The sequence below is a fragment of the Leuciscus leuciscus genome (assembly GCF_965113295.1).
Source record: "Leuciscus leuciscus genome assembly, chromosome: 15".
Classification (NCBI taxonomy): Eukaryota; Metazoa; Chordata; class Actinopteri; order Cypriniformes; family Leuciscidae; genus Leuciscus; species Leuciscus leuciscus.
In genome coordinates, this window is record NC_138739.1 from 40,178,347 (window position 1) to 40,204,086 (window position 25,740).

General features: G+C 38.4%; 1 protein-coding gene and 1 long non-coding RNA gene across 6 annotated transcripts in view; one reads left to right on the plus strand and one right to left on the minus strand.

Annotated features, from left to right (window-relative positions):
* The window catches only part of LOC309475351 (arf-GAP with coiled-coil, ANK repeat and PH domain-containing protein 2), a 40,693-nt gene extending 16,212 nt beyond the window's left edge, over window positions 1-24,481 (plus strand). Inside the window, exons 7-23 of one of the 5 annotated variants that reach the window (XM_082138115.1) lie at window positions 287-331; window positions 410-505; window positions 4,845-4,919; window positions 10,883-10,995; window positions 11,090-11,141; window positions 11,254-11,354; window positions 12,443-12,548; window positions 12,627-12,835; window positions 13,565-13,634; window positions 13,998-14,092; window positions 14,343-14,533; window positions 18,339-18,431; window positions 19,725-19,924; window positions 21,162-21,271; window positions 21,366-21,476; window positions 21,573-21,634; window positions 23,563-24,481. In XM_082138115.1, coding sequence (XP_081994241.1) covers window positions 287-331; window positions 410-505; window positions 4,845-4,919; window positions 10,883-10,995; window positions 11,090-11,141; window positions 11,254-11,354; window positions 12,443-12,548; window positions 12,627-12,835; window positions 13,565-13,634; window positions 13,998-14,092; window positions 14,343-14,533; window positions 18,339-18,431; window positions 19,725-19,924; window positions 21,162-21,271; window positions 21,366-21,476; window positions 21,573-21,634; window positions 23,563-23,642 — 1,809 coding nt within the window. In that variant the 3' untranslated portion in view covers window positions 23,643-24,481. Of the gene's footprint in view, window positions 1-286; window positions 332-409; window positions 506-4,844; window positions 4,920-10,882; window positions 10,996-11,089; window positions 11,142-11,253; window positions 11,355-12,442; window positions 12,836-13,564; window positions 13,635-13,997; window positions 14,093-14,342; window positions 14,534-18,338; window positions 18,432-19,724; window positions 19,925-21,161; window positions 21,272-21,365; window positions 21,477-21,572; window positions 23,162-23,562 lie in introns of those variants that run through there. The other 4 variants (XM_082138112.1, XM_082138114.1, XM_082138111.1 and 1 more) reach the window with 4 other exon arrangements.
* On the minus strand, window positions 14,540-15,540 carry LOC309475385. The gene is made up of 3 exons (XR_014197631.1): window positions 15,492-15,540; window positions 15,338-15,348; window positions 14,540-15,293 (listed from the first exon to the last, which is right to left on the minus strand). It is a non-coding gene; the product is annotated as an uncharacterized lncRNA (long non-coding RNA).
* Window positions 24,482-25,740: the final 1,259 nt, after the last annotated feature.

Consider the following 25,740-nt stretch of genomic DNA (forward strand, 5'->3'; position numbering starts at 1 on the left):
CTTTTAAAATCTTAATGATGCCAATAAAAACGACCTATTTATTAAGTAGGGAATTTTTAGGTAACACTTTATTTTAATGTGACGTAGTTACACGTTCCTACAGGTGCTTACTATAGTATTAACAGTAAATGATGCATAATTACAACTAACTCAAACCCTAACCGTAACTCTATAGTAAGTACATGTAGTTAATTAATATTACTAAGTACTTATTTGAGTAAGTACAATGTAACTATGGCACTGTAAAATAAAGTATAACCTTTATTTCTTCATTTCTGTATTTCAGATTAATGTGCTCCAGTCGAAGAGGCGATCAGAAATCCTCAAATCGGTAAAGTGTTCCCTCTCGTGATGTGTCCTTCAGATGATCATGTGTGAGCTGTTGCTGAAACTCTTGTGTGTTGCACAGATGCTGTCGTTCATGTACGCCCACCTGACCTTCTTCCATCAGGGCTATGATCTGTTCAGTGAACTACAACCCCTCATGAAACACCTGACTGGACAGGTACATCATACATCTGTCTATCTATCTGTCTGTCTGTACTATCCATACATACTGTCCATACATATTATCCATATTAAACATGCATACCTATACATACTATTCATACATACCTAAACATACATGCCTATACATACTATACATGCATACTATCCATACTATCCATTCATACTGTCCATACATATTATCCATATTAAACATACATACTATACAAACTATCCAGACATACCTAAACATACATACCTATACATACTATACATGCATACTATCCATACACACATACCTATACATGCATACTATCCATACACACATACCTATACATGCATACTATCCATACACACATACCTATACAGACATACCTATACATACTATACATATATACTATAAATACTATCCAGACATACCTATATATACTATCCAAACACACATGCCTATACATACTATCCAGACATAACTATACATACTATCCATACATACCTATACATACTATCCAGACATAACTATACATACTATCCAAACACACATGCCTATACATACTATCCAGACATAACTATACATACTATCCAGACATACCTATACATACTATCCATACATACCTATACATACTATCCAGACATAACTATAAATACTATCCATACACGCATGCCTATACATACTATCCAGACATACCTATACATACTATCCATACATACCTATACATACTATACATACATACCTATACATACTATACATACATACCTATACATACAAACTATAAATACTATCCATACACACATGCCTATACATACTATCCAGACATACCTATACATACTATACATACATACCTATACATACTATACATACATACCTATACATACTATACATACATACCTATACATACATACTATAAATACTATCCATACACGCATGCCTATACATACTATCCAGACATACCTATACATACTATACATGCATACCTATACATGCATACCTATACATACATACCTATACATACTATACATACATACCTATACATACTATACATGCATACCTATACATGCATACCTATACATACATACCTATACATACTATCCATACATACCTATACATACTATCCAGACATACCTATACATACATACTATATATACTATACATACTATCTATCTATTTTTAGCATGTGCTAACAGATAGTGGTCATATGATTTGTGTCTCTACATAAAAGCGGAAGCTCGATTTCTGCATCAAACCACTGTTTTCATTTTCACCCCGGTGAGATGAGGAGCACGTGAATCCTTGTTTCCTGTGGGCAGGAATGAGATGGGCTTCTGGAGATGTGTGATTGGCTGCTGTTACACAGGGCTCGTACTGGAAACAGGAACTTAAACTGGGTGATTTTAAAGGGTTTTCCCTGTCTGGGAGTTAAATTGAGTCTCTATGAGGCAGTTTAGATCAGTATGAACATGAATTACACAGCACAAGGTTATCAGGATTAGTGTCGGACATCATGAAGCTCGAGAGCGTGGAGCGCTTCTGTCGAGAGGTCTGGAGGAGCTGCTCACAGGTTTGTGTGTCTGGATATTTTCATTTCAGTTTAGACACATCTGCTCATTTTCAGTTATTTTTCACATTCTATGAAATAACACAAATGGAAGTATGGGAAGTATATAGTGACCTGAAATATTGAAAACAAAAAGTAAACCACGTATAAAAGTATTTTGTAAGTGTCAGTGAGTATTTGTATGATTTGTTGATGCTGTACTGAAATATGAAGATGGAACATTTCTAATGATGGATCTGGAGTTATTATGTACATTAACAATATGCATTTTCATAATGAAAAAATAGCATTATATCGTAGTATAACTTTGAGTCACGTTGTTTCCATGCAGCTCATGGCTGATTCATGCTCACAGGATTTGTCAGGTGGTCAGTCTTTGTCAAACACCTATCGAAAGTGGAAACTTCATGACTCCGACGGAGAAAAACATTTCCCATCTGATATTATCTGCCCGCCTCTTTCCTGGCGGATCAAAACAAAGCGCTCGAGCAGAATACAGCGTGTGACGTGGATCCATTCGTGATACGGGGTGACGGATGATGGCTTGCTGTATCCGAGCAGATAAAGAGTGCTAAGATCCCATTAAAGTTCACTTCCTTTCATCAACTTCCCCTATAGAAAAACTTCCCCTATAGAAAAGACAAATTAGTGATGTTTTCTAAAGCAGTTGCGCTTACGGTTAGTTATTTGAAGCCTTAAACTTTGCTAGTTCCTAAATGTTGACAACCAGTTTTAGCATGTACAAATTGTAGCAAGTAACCTCTTCATCCTCAGATAACCAAGAGAATAATGATAAAATTGATTAAAATAAGCAAGACAAATAATTATAATTCTGAATTTAATCACTGAAGTCTTTTCCAGTCATTCGGGATCTACTGGGTAACGATTTTTAGAGCTTAACAAATATTTTAGAGCTTAACATAATTATAAAAAATTTACATTAATTATAAATATGTCTTTGGAGTTTACGTGTCTAGAAACCACACTTTTTTAAAATTAGACGTCCTCGTACTGTATATCCAAGTTTTCCAAGAATTCTGGGTATTCAATATAAACAAACAGTTGTGGAGGGAATTAATTAGAATAAGAAAAATCTAGTTTTTAGTTGTTCTAAACCATTTTAAATCATCAGGCCCTCTGGTTGAGAACCGAGGAGATTTATTTGATATAAAAAAAATAAAAAAATAAAAACAGTAATATTGTGAAATATTATGACAATTTAAAATGACTGTTTTCTATTTTAATATATTTGAAACTGTAATTTATTCCTGTGATCAAAGCTGAATTTTCAGCATCATTACTCCAGTCTTCAGTGTCACATGATCCTTCAGAAATCATTCTAATATGATGATTTGATGCTCAAGAATTTTTTTTTTCAAAATTCTTTGGTGAATAGAAAGTTCAAAAGAACAGCATTTATTTAAAATAGAATATTTTCTAACATTATAAATGTCTTTACAGTAACTTTTGATCAGTTTAACTCATCCTTGATGAATAAAAGTATTGATTTATTTTATTTATTTCCCCCAAAAATAAAATTAAAATTCTTACTGACCCCAAACTTTTGAACGGTCGTGTTTAATGTTACAGAAGCTTTAGGTTTCAGATAAATGCTGTTCTTTTGAACTTTCTATTCATCATAGCATCATAAAATAAAAATGTAAAAAACTGTTTTCAACTGATAATAATCATACATTTTTCTTGAGCATCAAATCATCATATTAGAATGATTTCTGAAGGATCATGTGACACTGAAGACTGGAGTAATGATGCTGAAAATTCAGCTTTGATCACAGGAATAAATTACAGTTTCAAATATATTAAAATAGATTTTAAATTGTCATAATATTTCACAATATTACATTTTCATCACTTTTTTTTTTTTTTATCAAATAAATGCAGCCTTGGTGAGCAGAAGATACTTCTTTTAAAAACATTATAAAATCTTACTGACCCAAACTTTTGAACGGTAGTGTATATCCAAAAGGCTTTCTAGTTTTCATCCGTGGATCTCAACCTGGTGAAATATTAATAAAATTGCTCGCAATTATATAGCATGTAAATATTGGCTGGCGAGGTTTATTTGTGGCAGACGAGCAAGTCACTGAATTGTCTAGTTGTTTTATTTCCATAAATTTCACATTTATTAAATTTCTTAATACTTTTCTACACACTATTTGATCTTCTGCGGATCTGATGAGGTAGTTGAATAGGAAGTGAATGGTAAAAATAAATAAACTGTGAAATCAGTCTGAAATCACACACATCAGTTGTCCAGTAATATATTAAAGACCTCAAATTTGATTTGATCCATAGTTTTGAAGAACAGTGTACTGGAATATTCCCTTTAGAGTCATTGAGTGTAGATTTGGCCATTGGAAAGGTTATGCATGTTGAACTGGTTAGGCAGTGTGTAGTGGTGGTGAAGCAGTGCATTATGGTCCATCATCATCTTGGAATATGGAGAAATAATGAGGCAAGAGTGGTTTTCCATGCAGATGTAGGAAACCAGACCATCTTTAAACCACATGACTTTGTGTTTAAAGTGGCTTCTCATTGGCAGCCATGCATTTAATTCCAGTTTTATAAAGTTCAGTACCGTTGTGTGAAGGCGGTGTCCCACTCTGTGCCTTGAAACTATTTTGTTTAACACATGAAAACATTCTTTGCCTTATTAAATGTTTTTAATCGAGCAGAATGTTTAAAATGGACCTGCTTCAGTTCATAGGTCGACTCCTCATTTTTCTTCCTGTTTTAACACATAAGAATATTTGTTTTTCATTTTTTTAAATGTCTGTCTTTCAGCTGGATCAGCTGGTGATGGATTCGGCCAAAGAGAGGAAGGATATGGAGACGAAACACTCGACTATTCAACAGAAGGTACAAGAGCTTCTCCAAACACTTGAGCATTAATGATCCTCAAATCTTACACAAAATACAAGGGCCAATCAGAAAATAGTTGTTCGACCAATGAGAACAAGCAACAAAATCATGTTGTTGATGCTTTGTGAAACGGCACATCCTTCTCTTCTCTTCTTTCTTTGGGTTTTGACCTTTTAGAAATGGTTTAAAGTATACAAAGCTAAGCTTTTGCCTGATATCCTGTCCTCGGGTGTGTGAATAAACACTCAAAGTAATAAAGCTGCTGTTATTACAGTAGAGCTGTTCATCTTTCGGTATTACCACGAGGATGATGGGAGATTTTAACTGAATCCTCACACATGGCATGCGCAGGTGCATTCTGGGTAGTTGCTGGGTCATCAGGATATCAAAATCTCAATACCAATTCCACTGAAATTTCATAATTCCTCTACCAGTTTCATTACCAGAGCAATTTTAAAACTTTTTGCCATTGGAAGTCCCTCATAAAATTTTTGCAAAAAAGTATTGCCGTGTAGATTTTGATATTGGGTTCAATTTTCACCACATTGGCCTTTAGAAGCGACTTGGTTTGGAGTTTCATGCTTCTTATTGGACTTACTTTTCTTGTGAACTTTTTACCAAAATGTTGCTAATGTGACTGTGCCTTAAGATGCACTATGCTAAATTAAAGTGTATCAGAATTGGAATATTTATATTGTAAATATAAAAAAAAAGTTACATAATTTACGACCTGAAGGCGCTTCATGAACTGAGGGCTCTTATGTTCATCTATCATGCCATATTGCTCATGCCACAATCCAGCTTGACCTTGATCTCAAGTCAAGTGTGACTCGATCTCTCTATATTTGTTTTCCTCCTCTCTCTCTCTCTCTCTCTCTATATCCGCTGTATCAGCAGTTGTTAACGTGCTCTCTCTTCTTTTCTGACTGCTCATATGAGGCCACACTGCAGGTGAGTCTGTCCCTTCTGAATGCTGCATGAATCACGTTACCTGCGTTAATTATGGTTATTAGACACGTGGTTTTACTTCAGTAGCTCATGTTATCAAACAAAAATTCTAATTCAAAATAAATTCAAAAATATTTTAATATATAAGAGATTTGTTTCAGACAATTTATGACAAAAAGGATCATGAGCACTCTAGCAACCACATAGCATCGTGCTAATCTCCACCAAGAACACCCTAGCAACTGTGTTTAATAATTTAATGATAAAGCTGTCAATAAACTAAGATTTTAGTCGCGATTAATCGCACTCATTTGTGTGATTAGTCGCGATTAATCGCATACTTCTCTTGGAACTAATCATACATAATTTATCTTGTTTAACGCGTTTATTCACAGCAACAAACACATGACAGATCAAACCATTCTCCTGAATGTGTGTGGAAACAACCTGAAATGTGTCTGTGCATAAATACAATGGGTGATCAGTGCGTCGAGAACACACACACACACACACACACACACACACACACACACACACACACACACACACACACACACACACACACACACACACACACACACACACGGTTTGTCACAGCATCAGTAATAACGGACTCACTGTACGACTCCTGTACGTCACTGCAATCGCCTTTACCTTGATTTCAACCCTCATCCATCAAAGCTTTACTAGCGAGACGCTGTTTTGCTTTATCCAGCAGAGAAACGTAGTGTGCGTATCATCTGGCCATACAGCGGTGTGTGAGCTCTCGTGCTCTTCAGAAACATCACAGAATATGACGAGCTTGTGCTTTAAAGCGAAACACACACTGAGTGAATTATTCACTGAAAACACATTGTGAGCCTCTATTATTTCAGTCATTTATTTGCGTCCAATTATTTTAACGCTTTAAGGATTTTTTTAATGAATTGCATGTGTTAACATTGACAGCCCTGTTTAATAATCATTGACAAGTGGTCAAAAACACATTGAAGTTTGTTTATGTTGGTTGTAACTGTATAATAAAGAGTTAATCACACTCTCGCACTTGCACTCTGGAAGAAAATACTCAAAACAAGTGCACTGCCGACAGTGTAAATTTTTAATGATCTTCTTGGATTGGTGAATCCAACCCATGAGCCACAGTTAATGAATTCATACATCACACACTCACACACACACACACACATATACTAGAGCGTTCCTGAAGGGGAGGAGCCAGCAATGGTTACCAAGGCTTATGCCCGTCTCAGTCTTCATATACATGGACGTTCATTCTCATGCACGCGTAATGTTGAGTGTGTAGAGGCTCGTTTCAGGTCAGGTGATCGTAGACCGTCACAGTAATGTTTGGAAGTTAGATGAAACACACACACTTCTCTCTTCGGCATGAAGATCTTCAGCAGGTTCCACTATGTGTGGTATCTGGTGAGTTAATCTTACTATTTATTTAGTTTTTGTTGTTTACTTTGAGAGGTGATAAATGCGAATGTCTCGTATTGCCTCTTGGGAGCTTTATCTTACCTAAATAATTATTTATTTATTTTTCTTCATTTAGACGTCTGGTCATCTTGTGTGATCAGTTGTTTGGTTTGCTGGTTCTGATGTGGTTTGTTTATTTAATGTAGCATTAGTTCATCAAGATGGGATTTTCATAATGATACTATGTCATAGTACAGGTTTGCATTGGTTCATTTTATTTAGTAAATGACTGTTTAATGTATCTAGTGATCAGTTTTTGTGTCTGGAACTGCTGTGTTCGAATGCATATTCGGTCAGTCGGTCAACGATAAAATACGGATGTCCATTATGATGAAAAGATGAACATTTTTGGAAGAATAATTTACATTTATTGACTCAGAAAGTCAAGTAGTTTAACCATCAAGGAAAATATAGTGGCGTAAAAGAAAGAGGCAAGTTCCTCATTTTTAAAAATGTAAATTAATGTTCCAGTGTCACTTAATGTTGATAATTATTTTCATTAAAATAAATAGTTTTTAAACAAAACTGCTGGACTACTTAAGAATTTTTTGGACTTTGCAATTTAAAGTAGCCTATGTTCATCATACACTGTATGATATTTAAACTCTGTGCATCACTTGCACTGCGCCTTCATTGAGTTGTGTTCTGCTTCTGTCTGTAGTAGCGGAGCTGAGAAGAGCTGCAGGGTTACTCTGGGCTTCTGTCTGTAGTAGCGGAGATGAGGAGAGCTGCAGGTACAGCAGGGTTACTCTGGGCTTCTGGCTGTAGTAGCGGAGATGAGGAGAGCTGCAGGTACAGCAGGGTTACTCTGGGCTTCTGGCTGTAGTAGCGGAGATGAGGAGAGCTGCAGGTACAGCAGGGTTACTCTGGGCTTCTGGCTATAGTAGCGGAGATGAGGAGAGCTGCAGGTACAGCAGGGTTACTCTGGGCTTCTGTCTGTAGTAGCGGAGATGAGGAGAGCTGCAGGTACAGCAGGGTTACTCTGGGCTTCTGGCTGTAGTAGCGGAGATGAGGAGAGCTGCAGGTACAGCAGGGTTACTCTGGGCTTCTGGCTGTAGTAGCGGAGATGAGGAGAGCTGCAGGTACAGCAGGGTTACTCTGGGCTTCTGGCTGTAGTAGCGGAGATGAGAAGAGCTGCAGGTACAGCAGGGTTACTCTGGGCTTCTGGCTGTAGTAGCGGAGATGAGGAGAGCTGCAGGTACAGCAGGGTTACTCTGGGCTTCTGGCTGTAGTAGCGGAGATGAGGAGAGCTGCAGGTACAGCAGGGTTACTCTGGGCTTCTGTCTGTAGTAGCGGAGATGAGGAGAGCTGCAGGTACAGCAGGGTTACTCTGGGCTTCTGGCTGTAGTAGCGGAGATGAGAAGAGCTGCAGGTACAGCAGGGTTACTCTGGGCTTCTGGCTGTAGTAGCGGAGATGAGGAGAGCTGCAGGTACAGCAGGGTTACTCTGGGCTTCTGGCTGTAGTAGCGGAGATGAGGAGAGCTGCAGGTACAGCAGGGTTACTCTGGGCTTCTGGCTGTAGTAGCGGAGATGAGGAGAGCTGCAGGTACAGCAGGGTTACTCTGGGCTTCTGGCTGTAGTAGCGGAGATGAGGAGAGCTGCAGGTACAGCAGGGTTACTCTGGGCTTCTGGGAACAGCTGTAGCCTCAATCTTTGTTCCTGCCACCCTGTATATATTAAGCGGGCAGGCTCACGTATCAGCTCATGGATTGATCAGGTTACAAAGAAATGGAAACCGAATCTGCTTTTTAATAACAGTTGGTGCTGTCGTGTCCGTTTTTCTTGGATGACGACAAGAAACACACAAGTGAAGGGTCACACGGTGAACACACAAGTGAAGGGTCACACTGAATGTTGTGGTCTGGAGTTCGCGTAGAGGAGGATTGTTGTAGTTGTGGATCATAAAGTGACAAAGAACCCAGTTCTGTTAGCGTTCACACTGTCACTGGCCTTGAAAGTGGATTCAGATCTCATTTTAGCCACTTCTGGTCTCAGTCCACTTTCCATTCACACTGCAGATTGTTGTAACTCTTAAATTAATTCATATTATTGTGTGTTTGTTTGTTTAAACAACAATAAATAAATAACAAATTTAAAATTAGTTGATCAATTTAAATCCAGTCCAGTAGTTATATATTTCTGCAACATAGATATAACGCAATAACATTTTTGGAATCACTTTACTATACGGTTCCATTTGTTAACATTAATTAATGCATTAGGCATATTTTTTTTTACAGAATTTATCATAAAAATGATTTTGTAAATTCATATTTGTTCATAAAAACAAATAATAAAACTTTAATGTATAGAACTTAAATGTATAAATACAACCTAGAATGTTAACCTAGATGAATAAATATTGTAAAAGTATCCTAATTAATATTAAAATACAATAATCGTTACATTCTCAAGCATGTTGTTAGCAGGCACACTTAAAACGGGTGCTGAATTATTTCAGAGCAAACTTTTTGCTAACCACTCTCAAACCCCTGAAACAAACCAGAACTCCCAGTGTCTGAAGGTCGCTCTGAATGGTTGATTTTGTGTATCTTACGACTCGTGTGTTCTGCTCTCCCCCTGTTCACCGGAGATCATGTGATGTAAGAGTATCTAAGAGCCAATCAAACTGGATTCACGCAGCACATACGGGTCAGGCTGTAAACTTACCTCATCTACTAGTATGTCACACTTATCTGTCTTCAGCTGTTTGAGTTTCACTCCATCACCAACCAGCCACACAAACACGGGGTCCGGTGACGGCTCTAGTATTACTGGGGCTTTGCTAGTCTGAGCTCAGCTGGGCTGGACTTAACTAGTCTGAGCTCTCATGACATCTACAGGATGATCTCAGATTATCCTTAACGTGAACGAGAACCAGTGGCTAGATTTCTTACAGTGCACTATAAATAAATTCACTATAGGTACAGTACATCTAATTATTGGTATGAGCAATTGGCCTTTTCTAGTCTAAAGCGGTCACATTTACAATTGCAAAAGTAGAACTTTTGAAGAATGCACACGCTGCTCATTTCCAATAATAAAGTGAATATGAAAATATGGTATTATCAGACAGGCTGCTTTAGATTTGATGTTTGGTCACATGACAATCCAGAACCAATGATGTTTGGCTATACTGTCAAATGGCATTGACTTTTGACAGACTTTTTGACATTTATTTTGTTCGTACGACTTCTAAACTCTTTTCAGAAATGTCAAAAATTCACGTTTTTGTTTTCCATGGAAGAATGAAAGTCATACGAGTTTGGAACAATTTTCGACTTTTGATGAACTAATCCGTTAAAGATCTGGACTGGTATCCAGAAGGTTGTAGGTTCGAGACCCGAGACACCTCATGATCTGACAGAGGCTAAGTTCAAGTGGTTTAATGGTTTTCTTCTTGTGATCTTACGCTTTTATCGTCTATCTATCCTCCATTAGCAAAACATTGGGTGTGCATCAGCCAAAATGTGTGTGGAGTGTTTATACAGTATTATTATTGACTCTTTTTTTTTGGTGCCTTTTCTGCTCAGGACTTCTCAAATGACGACACTAAGCTGGAGTACAATGTGGATGCAGAGAATGGGATTGTCATGGAGGGATATCTGTTCAAGAGGGCCAGTAACGCCTTCAAAACATGGAACAGGTCAGTGTCGAGACATCACACTGTATCTTCCAGGTGAGCACACACACACACGTCGCCGAAATTCTCATCGTTGCTAATTGCGTTTTCTTTTCAGGCGATGGTTCTCGATTCAGAACAATCAGCTGGTGTACCAAAAGAAGTTTAAGGTAATCCTAGGATGATCTAAAAGAACGAGCAAGAGTTTTTAAACGTTGTGTTTAGCAGTGGTTGTGGTGTTGTGTTTCAGGATAACCCTACAGTTGTTGTGTTGTGTTTCAGGATAACCCTACAGTCGTGGTGGAAGACTTGCGCTTGTGCACCGTCAAACACTGCGAGGACATCGAGCGCAGGTTTTGTTTCGAAGTGGTTTCTCCAACCAAGTGAGTACACGCACACAATTATGATCACGCTGGTCAGTTTTGTTTGTTATGTTTATTGAACACCTACTTTATCAATTAATTGTCTACAGATAAATATGTCATATGCATGGAGGAATGATCTCTGATTATAGGAGAAAACTCCTCAATTACTCAAACATAATTGTGGCCGTGAACTTGAGAAATACATTTATTTCATAATGAGAGTTTCCCCCCACTTTCAATTGTTTTGCCTCAATGAATGGTTAATTTTTTTAATTAATTTTTTTTATTAATGAAATATCAAAAGGATAAACAATGCAGATTTATTTTCACAGCCGCCTTTGCTCATATTTACCAAGGGTGCCAATATTAGTGGAGGACACTGTATATATGATGGTAGAGTGTCATTTCTGTGCCACTTGTGCCACATTGAAGAAAAAAAATAGACTTTTGAAACACAATTTCAATAATTATTTATTCATTTTGTCATTATATATTGATATTTTTGTCATATAGCTGTGACAGTGGAAATTGCTGGTAATATGCTAAATACTAGTGCGTAAAAACTCCGGTGTGGGCATTTGTTACTAATGTACCAATCACTTGTAACCAATGTTTTTATTGTTAACTAAAACTATAAAAAAGAAAGAGAAATACTATTTTAATATTACAATAAAATATAAGTGTTTAATTAAAAACCTTTGATTTGGCAACTAACTGAAATAAGTAAATTAAATAAATAAATAAATGAAAATGTAACTAAAATAACAAAAACACACAACAAAATTACTAAAATTAAATTGAAAATGGACAATATACTTAAACTATTTTATAAATCAGTTTTGTTTCCCAGTAAAAATACCCGAACATCCTACAAACTAAATTTCTTTAATTAGATTTGGGGGAAAAAACACACATTTCCATAGAATACATTTTGAATAGTTTTTTTCTAACCCATTGTGCAGAAAAACAAATACATTTTATGGTTTATGCCTAAAAAATTTTAGCCACTTTTTTTCTTTCTAGTTGTTCACTTAAAGACAACACTGATTCTTGTCTGGTTATTTCGCAGTGCATATGTCAGATAGCTGATGTTCTTTCTCTTAAAGGAGCTGTATGATGCAAGCGGACTCTGAGAAGCTCAGGCAGGCCTGGATCAAAGCCGTCCAGAACAGCATCGCCACAGCCTTCAGGGACCGCGCAGAGGACGTAGAGGTACCGCGCTTTACCACGCTTTCAGCTCACTCACGCCCAGCTGGAGGAGCTCAGTGTAACAGTGGCATGTGTTTGCAGAAGATGGACAGAAAGTCGTCCACCTCTACAGGCAGCCTGGACTCAGCGGGCGAAGCGAAGGAGAAGTCTCTGAAGGGGGACGGTGCGCTGCAGAAGGTCATGGCCATCGCTGGGAACAACAGCTGCTGCGACTGTGGGCAACCCGACCCGTGCTGGGCAAGCATCAACCTGGGCATCACCCTCTGCATACAGTGCTCCGGGATACACAGGTGGACTTCACCACACTTATTCTGCAATGTAGAATTGACCGGTTCTTGATGGCTGATGCTGATATTTTAGAGAGCAGGGTGGCTGAGCAGATTGCTACTATTATGTAAAACACCAGGTAGAAAATGTATACTTTTAATAGAACAGCTCTGATTGGGGGATTTAAACTCTTGACATCTGGCAACCGCAAACATGAAAGCTTTTTTAAACTACATTTTGGGCTTGTCAACAATATTGATACAGACACAGTTGAAATGTTTAATGACCTTATTCTCGTCTCGTCGTCTTAGTCGTGGGAAAAGAGCTCCTCTACAAGTTTTTCGTCATAGTTTTCGTTAGCAAAATGAACGCTAATTTTACACCCAGCACACAGTGAGTATGACATAGTGGGCAACTGAAGATAGCGCAGCATAGTTTGAAATCTAGGGTTTAAAGTTTGTGGGTCACAGTTCATGTTTTTATGCAGGACACAAATGCACACTTCAGAAGATCTCACAGCTGAATTTGCCAAAGTTTGTGAAATTAAATGTTCATTAGATATTCAAATACGTATCGTGCTGTCAAAATAAAAGTCCCACACACTGTCAAAATGAAAGCCATCACATCAGCCAAACAGAAAAATGCAAATGCCGATAATAAAAAAAGGAAAATATCAGCTTTGCAGATATATCGGTCTAGCACTACTTGAGTGTGCTATATATTTTATAAAATATATGTTTTTTGTTTGTCAGGAGTCTTGGAGTTCATTTCTCTAAGGTCAGATCCCTGACGCTGGACACATGGGAGCCTGAACTGCTCAAGGTGAGACACGAGGCTTCAGTCTCAGCATAATGAACATATGGGTAGGGGTCGACAGATGGTGGTTAGAGCATATGAACATCTGTCCATCTCTTTCATCTCATGAACATCTCATTACCTCGTACACGTGAATTCACAGATCGTTTTCAGACATGCGGAGTGTGATTGCACCAGATTTTAGGTTGGCTGAGTTCGTCTGTCTGTTCAAATAGGAAAAAGAGACTTCTTCGTTTCTCTCAAACACACTGTATTTTAGCTGAACATTTTTCAAGAGGATTTTTTCTCATTCTAAAATGTTTTTTTGGGGGGAAAAACTGCTTCAGTTCTTATATATGAATGAATAATACAGTTATTTTTGTTATTAAGCTGATGTGTGAGCTGGGAAATGGTGTCATAAATCAGATCTACGAGGCTCGACGAGAAGAACTAGGAGCCAGAAAACCACAACCAGGAGATCCCAGGTAAAAAATAAACTGTTTTCAACATTGATAATAACCAGAAATGTTAATAATATTTTATAATATTAGCGTTTTTACTGTATTTTGGATCCAATAAAGTCAGCCTTGGTGAGCAGAAGAGACTCATTTCAAAAGCATTAAATAATGTAATTGTAATTCGTAATGACAACCCATTTTTTGAAAACCAAGATTACTTTATACATCTATTATTTGAAAACAAAAAAGCTCAGCGTTTGTGTCTTATGACCCACAGGCATGAGGTGGAGGCCTACATTAAAGCCAAGTATGTGGAGCGAAGGTTTGTACAGAGACGGTCAGAAGATGAGATCAGACAGAAGGTTTTATCGCTGAGTAAACAAGATAAATGTCTCAGCGACTGCTCGGATGCCCAGCCTACAAGTGGACCGTCAACGTCAAAATCCCATGCAGCCTCGGGTTCCTCTGGTGAGTTGATCATCAAGGTCTGATCAAACCCAATGTGAGCCGTCGTCTCTATCCTGCAACTGGACCCTCTGCTGATTCAATTCAACCTTTGCTTTGTCCTGCCATGGCCCCGTTTAGCTGGTATTATCATGTCATCATTCAAGTGGTGTAATCACCATAGACAGATGTTCATGGTAGAGGTCTACAAGGGTCCACTTCAATACGAAAACCAGAGGTCCGACCTGGGGCTAGGGTTGGGTATCGTTTGAAGGTTTTTTTAGATTCTGATTCTGCTTATCGATTCCTAATTTAAATCCCAATAAGGTAAAGAAATAGCTTGTATTAATATTTAGGCTGCATATTGTCTGCAAATAACACAGATATATGTTCATGTTTAATATTTCCTCCATTTTTGTGTTCGGCCCGTTACCTGTGTGGGAAGTGTGCAGTAGACTCGCCCACATTAACGATTTCAATACTCTCCGAAAAGACCATAAACATTACAGATAACATCAGAACAATTAATTTACATACATATGTCATAAAACTAATCCTGTGCGACTGAGACGCTGCAAACCGGGTGTTTGTAGGTCGATGTTTTGGCTGTAACTCAATGATGCCCTCTGTAGGGAATAGTAAGATGGCCGCTTGAACACTTCCGGTGATGGCAGTTTAGAGCACAATGAGCGATCAGTCATCATATAGATCAGTGGTAAGAAGTGATTGGGGTCGAGTACAGATCTCAGGTCCCGAGGAGACCTCTAGCTGACCTCTAGCAGACCTCTATCTGACCTCTAGCAGACCTCTTGCTGACCTCTATCAGACGTCTTGCTGACCTCTAGCAGACCTCAAGCTGACCTCTAGCAGACCTCTAGCTGACCTCTAGCAGACCTCTTGCTGACCTCTAGCTGACCTCTAGCAGACCTCTAGCAGACCTCTTGCTGACCTCTAGCAGACCTCTAGCTGACCTCTATCAGACCTCTATCTGACCTCTAGCAGACCTCTAGCTGACCTCTATCAGACCTCTATCAGACCTCTATCAGACCTCTATCAGACCTCAAGCTGACCTCTAGCTGACCTCTATCAGACCTCAAGCTGACCTCTAGCAGACCTCTAGCTGACCTCTAGCAGACCTCTTGCTGACCTCTATCAGACCTCAAGCTGACCTCTAGCAGACCTCTAGCTGACCTCTAGCAGACCTCTTGCTGACCTCTAGCAGACCTCTAGCTGACCTCTAGCAGACCTCTATCAGACCTCAAGCTGACCTCTAGCTGACCTCTAGCAGACCTCTTGCTGACCTCTATCAGACCTCTATCAGACCTCTATCAGACCTCTATCTGACCTCTAGCAGACCTCTAGCTGACCTCTATCAGACCTCAAGCTGACCTCTAGCTGACCTCTATCAGACCTCAAGCAGACCTCTAGCTGACATCTAGCAGACCTCTTGCTGACCTCTATCAGACCTCTAGCAGACCTCTATCAGACCTCAAGCTGACCTCTAGCAGACCTCTAGCTGACCTCTATCAGACCTCAAGCAGACCTCTAGCTGACCTCTAGCAGACCTCTTGCTGACCTCTATCAGACCTCTAGCAGACCTCTATCAGACCTCTATCAGACCTCTATCAGACCTCTATCAGACCTCTAGCAGACCTCTAGCTGACCTCTAGCAGACCTCTTGCTGACCTCTAGCTGACCTCTATCAGACCTCAAGCAGACCTCTAGCTGACCTCTAGCAGACCTCTTGCTGACCTCTATCAGACCTCTAGCAGACCTCTATCAGACCTCAAGCTGACCTCTAGCAGACCTCTAGCTGACCTCTAGCAGACCTCTTGCTGACCTCTTGCTGACCTCTAGCTGACCTCTAGCAGACCTCTAGCAGACCTCTTGCTGACCTCTATCTGACCTCTAGCAGACCTCTTGCTGACCTCTAGCAGACCTCTAGCTGACCTCTATCAGACCTCTATCAGACCTCAAGCTGACCTCTAGCTGACCTCTAGCTGACCTCTATCAGACCTCAAGCTGACCTCTAGCAGACCTCTAGCTGACCTCTAGCAGACCTCTTGCTGACCTCTATCAGACCTCTAGCAGACCTCTATCAGACCTCAAGCTGACCTCTAGCAGACCTCTAGCAGACCTCTTGCTGACCTCTAGCAGACCTCAAGCTGACCTCTAGCTGACCTCTAGCTGACCTCTAGCAGACCTCTAGCTGACCTCTATCAGACCTCTATCTGACCTCTAGCAGACCTCTAGCTGACCTCTATCAGACCTCAAGCTGACCTCTAGCTGACCTCTATCAGACCTCAAGCAGACCTCAAGCAGACCTCTAGCTGACCTCTAGCAGACCTCTTGCTGACCTCTATCAGACCTCTATCAGACCTCAAGCTGACCTCTAGCAGACCTCTAGCTGACCTCTTGCTGACCTCTAGCTGACCTCTAGCTGACCTCTAGCAGACCTCTAGCAGACCTCTAGCGGACCTCTAGCTGACCTCTAGCAGACCTCTTGCAGACCTCTAGCTGACCTCTATCTGACGGTGTGAACGGGGCCGCGGGCTCAATGAAGTGCTTTACTCTGTGTTTCTGCCCCTCTCTGTGACCCTACCCTGCTGAAGCGCACCACGAGTCTCTCTTCTGTGTAGATGAGCTTGATTCTCTCTTCTCCTACTTTAACTCCAAGCCTCGCCGCTGTAAGTACAGCTCTCTGTGTCTTATTCAGTGTCAAGGTTGAGCAAAATTCACCATGTCACCGACTCGCTTCCAGTTCACAGGTGTGGATTTGAGTTGAACTCGTCACAGATCCTACAGGATGAGACATTTACTGAATGAATTTAAAAAATCAACGCTGTCATACAAAAATTGGTGACAAAACAAATTTCATTAACTAGTAAGAATTATATTACACTTAATTATAAATCATTTTGACTAATTATGCCAATTTATTGTCTAAAATATAGATTTTTTTGACTGATTAGTCATATTTCTTAATAAGCACAACACTTTGAAAACACCACTTTAATACACAAGCCGACTTGATGACAAAGGGAAGTTTTTATTTATTTATTTATATATCACAAAGGAAGATTGTTTTTGTTATATTTTATTTTTGTTTCATGTGCAGCTGTTAACTGTGCACTATAGAAATCTTATTTTTTTAAATAATAAATGCTTTTACTTTCAAATAAGTTCTCATATGTAGATACATTTCTTTAACTGATTAGACATAATCATAAAAAGATTAAAAAGATTTTAGGCATAAACCATGAAATGTATTTGTTTTTCTGCAAAATGGGTTAGAAAAAAAATATTCAGAATGTATTCTATGAACATGTTTTTCATAAAATAATCATAAAAAGTTAAATGCTGTCAAAAGCGCCACCATTAAACAGATTTTAAATTAAGATAAGCACCACAAATTGTAAAAATTTAAAGTTTTAATAAAACATCAAAACACCTTGACACTTTGACATCAAAATTTGAATCTGTTGATTGTTATATTGAGATGTACTACCAACACAAATTTATGATATTGAGATTTCACAAATATTGATTATTCATGCGCTCATTGAATTAAAATTCTGAAATTTGCTCAATCAACACCGGGTGGGTTTTCTGTGAAGGAAACACTGCAGCGTCTCTCCATCGCTCAACATCCCATCATGCGTTTCTTTGTAAGAAACTTCAACATTGCTCATGCCTATTTGTTTTCTCCTTTGGATGTTTTTTTGTGTTTCTATTTGTTTTCGTGTTTTGTTTCACGCTATGTTTTGTGCTGTTGCTGGTTTGCATACTGTATTACAGAAGAGTGTGTAAGTTGATCTCTGTTTGACAGTGAAAAGTACCGACGGTGAAGTGCAGAACCAATCAGATGGAAGCAGAGAGATGTTGAGCACGAGTGCCGCCTCCAACACGCCGAACAACACGGGTCAGTCTGAGCAACACATGAGCTTCAGGGAAAAATACTGCCGGAAGGATGCGACATTTGAGGGAAAAATAGCGTTGCGTTGTTGATTTTGAACAATTCCAGGGGGGGGGGGGGGTTTCTGATAAAAATTGTGATTTTAAAATGTGATTTAAAATAAAAATAAAAACTCCAGGTTTTGTCCTTGTTTGTAAAACTTGGCCTAAAATGTGTGGTTATATGTTAATATGACTATAAACTAATAATAATAATAATAATTAATTATGATAATTATTATTACTAAATAAAAAGATATAAAAAAATATATATAATATAATGGCAACTGTTAAATTACAATACTAGTATCTCTGACTGTCTTAATTTCTCTATTTTCAAACGTTCACCCTCTGGGCTACTCTGTCGTTCATGCTCGTACTGAAAAGAGAAACACATTATTAGAAACGGTGAACTTTTATTTGTGTAAACTCACAATACAGACAAAATGCTGTGCTTTCTACCGTCTCGGCCTCTGTGAACCACCGAACTTTAATTTTGACAGAAATAGACTCGCTCTGAAACATGCAGCACAGATATTTATTTAATTAAATTGATTTAATAATTATGGAAGCTTGTTTCTGTACTAAATAAATAAAAATATCTAATAAAAAGGTAATTTCAACTTTTTATGTCAGAATTCTGACATTTTTCTCACAATTCTTACATAAACTTTTTCTCACAATTCCAAGTTTGTAATTTGAAATTCATGCTTTTCTCTTGCAATTCCAATATAAACGTGAAATTCAGACTTTTTTCTCACAATTACAAATTTATAGCTCACAATTCTTACTTTTTTTCTTGCAATTACGAGATATAAACACACAGTTCACTTTTTTTTCCCTCGCAATTCCTATATAAACTCGACTCTTTTCCTGCAATTCCAACTTTGACAATTCTGACTTTTTTTCCCATAATTCCGAGTTTGACTATAAATTCTCGTTTGCTAGACATTTTTTGCATCTTGCAATTCTGACTTTTATAAACAAATATAAAAGTTATTTAGCAGCACAATGTCAAGACATTGTCTTTTCCATCAAGGAAAGTAGAGCGTGACCAGGGGCTTTTGAGTTTCAGTGAACTTTACGCCTCACACTTGCCCCATAGTCAAGTCATGTCACATTTATTAATTTATACAAATCAGGTTCACAGTAATAAAGAAGGAAATGACATGTGATTAATGTTGCACAGTTCTTCAGTTATTGCAGCATTAGTGTCATTATTTCCGCTTGTAATGTTGTGGTTTGTACTGGTGTGGTTCAGATCCTCCAGAAGAGTGTCCTGGTAAAGCTGTGGTGGTGTTCTGTGAGCCGAAGCAGTTCACCTCAGGCCTGCAGCTGTACTGGGCCTCGTTCTCACGCAGTCTACCTGACATGGCTGAAGCTCTCGCACACGGGGGAGAAGTGAACTGGACCAACACAGACGACGGGAACCGGACACCGCTCATCATGGCCGTTCACGGGGTGAGGAACACACACACACACTGAGGGATGGAGTTTCACACACCATCACCACAATGCTTTTACACTCTTTCTTTTGTTTAGTTTTTTTGTTGTTTTTTGCATTTTTTTGTTTCATGTTTTGTTGTTTTGTTATTTACTTTTTGTGTGTTTTTGTTTAGCTTTTTTGTGGTTTGTTTTTATTTAGGTTTTGTTTTTTTTTGCATTTTGTTTTTGTTTGTTTTTTTGTGTTTTTTGTTTTGCTATCATTTTTGTTTTGCTTCTTTTTTGTTTGTTTTTGTTTTATTTTGTGTTTTTTGTTTTTTTGCATTTTTTTTGTTTCATGTTTTGTTTTTTGTTTTACTTTTGTTTTGTGATTTCCTTTTTTGTGGGTTTTTGTTTAGCTTTTTTGTGGGTTTTTTTTTTATTTAGGTTTTGTTTTTTGCATTTTGTTTTTGATTGTTTTTTGTGTTTTGTTTTGCTATCGTTTTTGTTTTGTTTTCTGTTTTGCTTCTTTTTTTTTTGTTTAATGTTTTTGTTTTTTTGTTGCTTTTGTTTTATTTTTTTATTTGCTCTTGCTTTTTTTCCGTGTGTGTTTTTTGTTTTTTTGTCGACATACAGCAAATAATCCTGCAGATTAAGTAGATTTTTACACTGTACTCACACTAGGCACGGTTGCCATGAACCGGGCCCGAGTACGATTGTCCCCCCTCCCCACTCCCCCTCTGGCCTGCACTCACATAGGGTTTCAGCATTCGTGCCGGAGCACGCTTACTTCATTATGGTGCGACGGTTTCGGGATAAACAGGAAGAGCGGCGCTCTCACTGAACACAATGGAGTCCAGCACGGTTAGCGCTCACACTGCATGCGAACCGCGCCCGAGTCCAACTGAACCGTGCTCTGGCCCACCTCTTCCAAGCGGGCCAGGGCCGGCTAATCGAGCCGCGCCCGGGCACGGTTCGGAGCACTCACACTAGTCAAACGAACCGCGCTTTGGTGGTCAAACGCACTCGGGCACGGTTCAAACTGGCTAGTGTGAGTACACCCTTACTTTCAAAATAATAATTAGCTTTTACTTTTTGAATAATCAATGTTCCTGGTCTTATTGTACGATTCATCAGTGCATGATATTCCAAAAGGCATTTCTGGCTAATATTTGAATATGAAATGCATCACATCACAGACGTAATGACGAATGCTGTTTTATTTAGACTAGCAGAGACTGCGTGTCTGAAAGTGTCTCGTGTGTGTCTGTATCAGGGGTCTCTCGTCACCTGTGAATTCCTGCTCCAGAATTCAGCCAGTGTCAATCAGCTGGACAAGCTCGGCCGAGGACCTTTACATCACGCCACTATACTGGGCCATACTGGGTTAGTTCTGCTCAACACACTTCACAACAATGCAGGTTTTGTTTTTCTTAGTTGTGAATCATGGTTTAATGCTCTTTCTTTCTTTCTACTACAGACAAGTGTGTTTATTTCTAAAACGTGGAGCCAATCAGAACGCAGCAGACGCAGAGAATCAAACGCCACTTACAATCGCAGTCGAGGCAGCAAACGCTGACATCGTCACGTTGTAAGTTCCCCTAGCTTTCACACGTCTGATGCTTATTGAGAAATTTGTGTCGATCATAAAATGTTGAATTTTGTCTCTCCTGTGTGTTCCTGACAGGCTTCGTCTGGCCAAGATGAACGAGGAGATGCGTGAGTCGGAGGGTCCGTACAGTCACTCAGGTCAATATAACTCTAACAGCCCGACTGAAATGCAGTACCGGAAGTGTATGGAGGAGTTCATTAGCTTGCAGCTCAGAGACGCCTAACACACACACACGTACATTTACGCCACAAACCTGTAGCAAACGAATGTACACCGCCAGTGTATGAAGCTTCAGCCCCAGGGTGGGCTCATCTTTACATGTTACCGCTGGAACACGTGCAATAACTAGTCTTGTGAAAGAGTGACGTTACACATATGCACCTTATTTACATAGTGTATATTTGTCTTAAAACTGTCTGAATGAGCCGTGCAATGAAAGCTCAGTGTATTTATGACACATTCCTGGTATTTATCTCTTATATATTCTTGGGGAAGTGAAATTGTCTAAATCAAATCAGTGTGTTTCTAAATATTATATCTATGAAGACGTAGTAGACCACTGCATTTGGCCATAGATACAATACAGATCATTGTTACAAATGCATGTTTTGTTAATAATAACAGATCTATACTGACCATCAGTTTCAGCACAAAGTACCATTTTTATTTATTTATTTATTTATTTATTTTACTTTTTAAAAATCACTTTGGTGTTATGCAGATAAATGGTAATTATGTAAATGTTTAAATCCTTACAATTATAATTACCTGTAAATTATGTTTTTTAAATTTTCAGCATCATTACTCCAGTCTTCAGTGTCACATGACCCTTTAGAAATCATTCTAATATGCGGATTTATGAGTGAAAGTTATTTATTAATATAAATCTTTTATAACAATAGAAATCTTTACAATCCCTTTTTATCAATTTAACACATCCTTGCTGAATCAAAGTATTAATTTATTTAAATAATAAAAGCACTGACCCCACACTTTTAAACTGAAGTGGATAATGTTACAAAATATTTCTATTTAGAATTTTAATTTTGTATTCATCAAAGAATCCTGAAAAAAGTATCATAGGTTACAAAAAAAATATATATATTAAGCAGCATTATTAACCTTGCTAATAAATCATCATATTAGAATGATTTCTGAAGGATCATGTGACACTGAAGACTGGAGTAATGATGCTGATGAAAAATATATATATTTTCCTGTAAAAAAAAATTGTAATATATATTTTTTTGTGTGGAATAGATGAAATACTTTACGTACTTAAAGTGTATTCAGCTACAATACGAGAGAAATCTGACAGTCTGAATGTTGTTATGAATATATATAGTGCCAAATGCGCTGCAGTTCTGGCATCGGCCACAGAGGGGCGCTATAGAGCTGGACTTTACAATGCCCCACAATGCAGTTCAAGCGTTTCATTTTCTTCCTCTGCTTCATTTCGCCACAGTCGTTTACCTCTGTATGTGACCTCTCTTAAACAAAATATTATATTCGACAAATCATCATTGCGATCTCTCAACAGAGCACAGTCTAAAATTAGAGTCTCAGGTGTATTAATATGCAGCATCAAGGTGTTCAGAAGGCCTTAAGTGATGGAATTATTATATATAATCCTGCAAAGCATTAAAAAACGTTGTATATTCATTTATTTACTGTCTGTTTCTCTTTCTTTGGCACACTGATACATATTGTATGTGGCTATCTATCGCTCCTGTGACGTTCCTTTACGTGGAAATCTTCACACTTTCACACAGAATTATTGTCTGTGCTACTATATGATAGATATCATGTAAAGAGTCAATGAATATACTTGATATCTCATCATGTGCTTCTTAAACACTGCGTTTGCTCTTTTCTCCTGCGCTCTCCTGCTGTTCTGTGAGTTTCTGCTGTGAAGTAGAGCAGGTATGGAGCTCATCTCTGTGTGTGTGTGTGTGTGTGTGTGTGTGTGTGTGTGTGTTCTTCAGATTACAGCATGTGCTCGTGTGTGTGTGATGCAGATCAATCACTCTCTACTTCTCTTAATCAAGCTGGTTTCTCTTTACAGGAGATGAAACGTACCAGGACATTTTCCAGGACTTCACCCAGATGGCGTCAAATGACCCGGACAAGCTCAACCGCTACTGATTCGGGATGGCATAATCACTCCATAACAACCTCCGCATTTTTCTATGGGATTGTTTTTTTTATCAGTAGGTATTTCTCAAGTCACAATGGGACATCTTATAAATTTTTTTTTATTTTATAAAATCAATATTGTTGCCCACATAATAATCTGAGCAACACCAGTTGAATTATATTGCGTTTTTTTAATGTAGATAAAACTCTTTCGTATAGTGTTTAATTCATGGCTTTATCAGTATATCTATATAGAATCTCTTGATGAATGTTATATTTGAGCCATAGGATCTAACTTATGAAACATACCAAACCGTTTTTAAGTAAATGCATCAATGCACACATTTGTGTTTCATAAATGAGGCCCGTTTTTACCTAAACATTACATTTTAGTGAATTCCATCACTGTATGATTGTAGAGCGAGGATGATACCATTTAAGTTTACATAATACCAATTTAAAAAAAAAAACTTGTATTATGTTCATCATGTATTTAATTGCAGGTTGATGATGTTTGAATGCATATTTGAAAGAAAAAACATTTTGTTAGCATGCACACACCCCACTGTTTTCTTTGCTCTAATAGTATACAAGCGAATCGTAATCCGACCACAGAATAAGGGGTGTAAATTATGTATATTCTGTACATACATCATCTTGGGCTGGGAAACATTTGGTATTTTGTGGTACTTTTTTTAAAATGTTGTAATAAGCATGTCTTCTCTATATTTGATTCTGTCATCATGCAGAGTGTATGAGTCTCTGTGTGAGTTTTTAAGATTGTTTAATCCAATGCGAATGTCTGACTGAAAATGTCTCAAGATATATTATAAATTGTTTTCTCTACCCATTTGCATAATGCCCGCCTTGTTTGTTTTACTTGAAATACTTGATTTATAGCACAGAGAATTTTTTAACTGCTGGTTGAAACCGGTCTCGTTTCTGGCTTATGGTATCAGATTGTGTGAAGAAATCTCCCGTGTCGTACGTGTCTGTGTAATGTAAACACTGGTGTTGTGTCTCTTAAAGCGTTCAGTCGCTCGGGACGGGATGACATCATGCTCTTGCCAGCTGAATCACCTTTTCATATCATGCTTTTCTAAACGTACAACATTACCGTCACACTGCTTTATTTATAAACCTCGCACAATAAGACGGCTCAAGCCATGCGTTACGGTTATTTCTACTAAAGCCAAGTGTATAGTGAGTCTTAGAAGAAGTGCTTCTGGGACGTCTTTCCTTTTAAGTAGTTATTTCATTAATACGGGGTTTCGCATGGGTCCTTGAAATCCTTGAAAGTTTGTGAATCTGAAAAAAAAAATATTCAAGGCCCTGGAAAGTTATGGAAAATAAACACACAGGTCCTTGAAAGTGCTTGAATTTATTTTGTGCGAGGAAAAATTCCATATTATTCCCTCAGGTCCACTAATGTGTTATTTCGCCAACACTTCGTGGCTTATGTATACTAGCTTGCTTGATTTACGCTAGTTACGCGTATTTATCCGTTGCCATGACAAACGGATAAAAAAAAGCATAGTTTTTTTTTTTTTGCATACATGAAAACTGTAACAATGTATCTTACAAGGTAACACAATGTAACCTTGCTGTCACTTGAAGTCTGTCCCAACATTAAGTCCATGAATTTGAGGTTATTGGACCTGGAAAGTCCTTGAAAGGTCCTTGAATTTGAAGTTTACCAAGGTATGGGAACCCTGTTAATAGGTAATGCGCAAAATATTGCAACTGACATTGTGCTTAAGTGACAGTTTGTGTCAATTAGGGGCCGTTTTCAACTAAAAACTTTTTATGCGTTTTGGTCGTTCATTTACGTGGGGGGGGGGCCTGAGAACGCAAACTTTACAAAATGGGTTGAAACCGATACCGTTATCGTTGCAAAACTACACAAACGCTAATTTGTGAAACGGTGACGTCATGCGCATGTGCATCACGTGTTCAGTCTATAGGCGCGTAGTGTTTCTTTACAAAGTGACGTCGCCACCTACTGGCCTGGCATGAATAAAACAGCGCTTTAAACGTTTTCGCGGATCCGTGTGAACGGGGATCATTTTGACAACGTTGTCGTCTGTGCGCGAGAAAAAGCAATCTT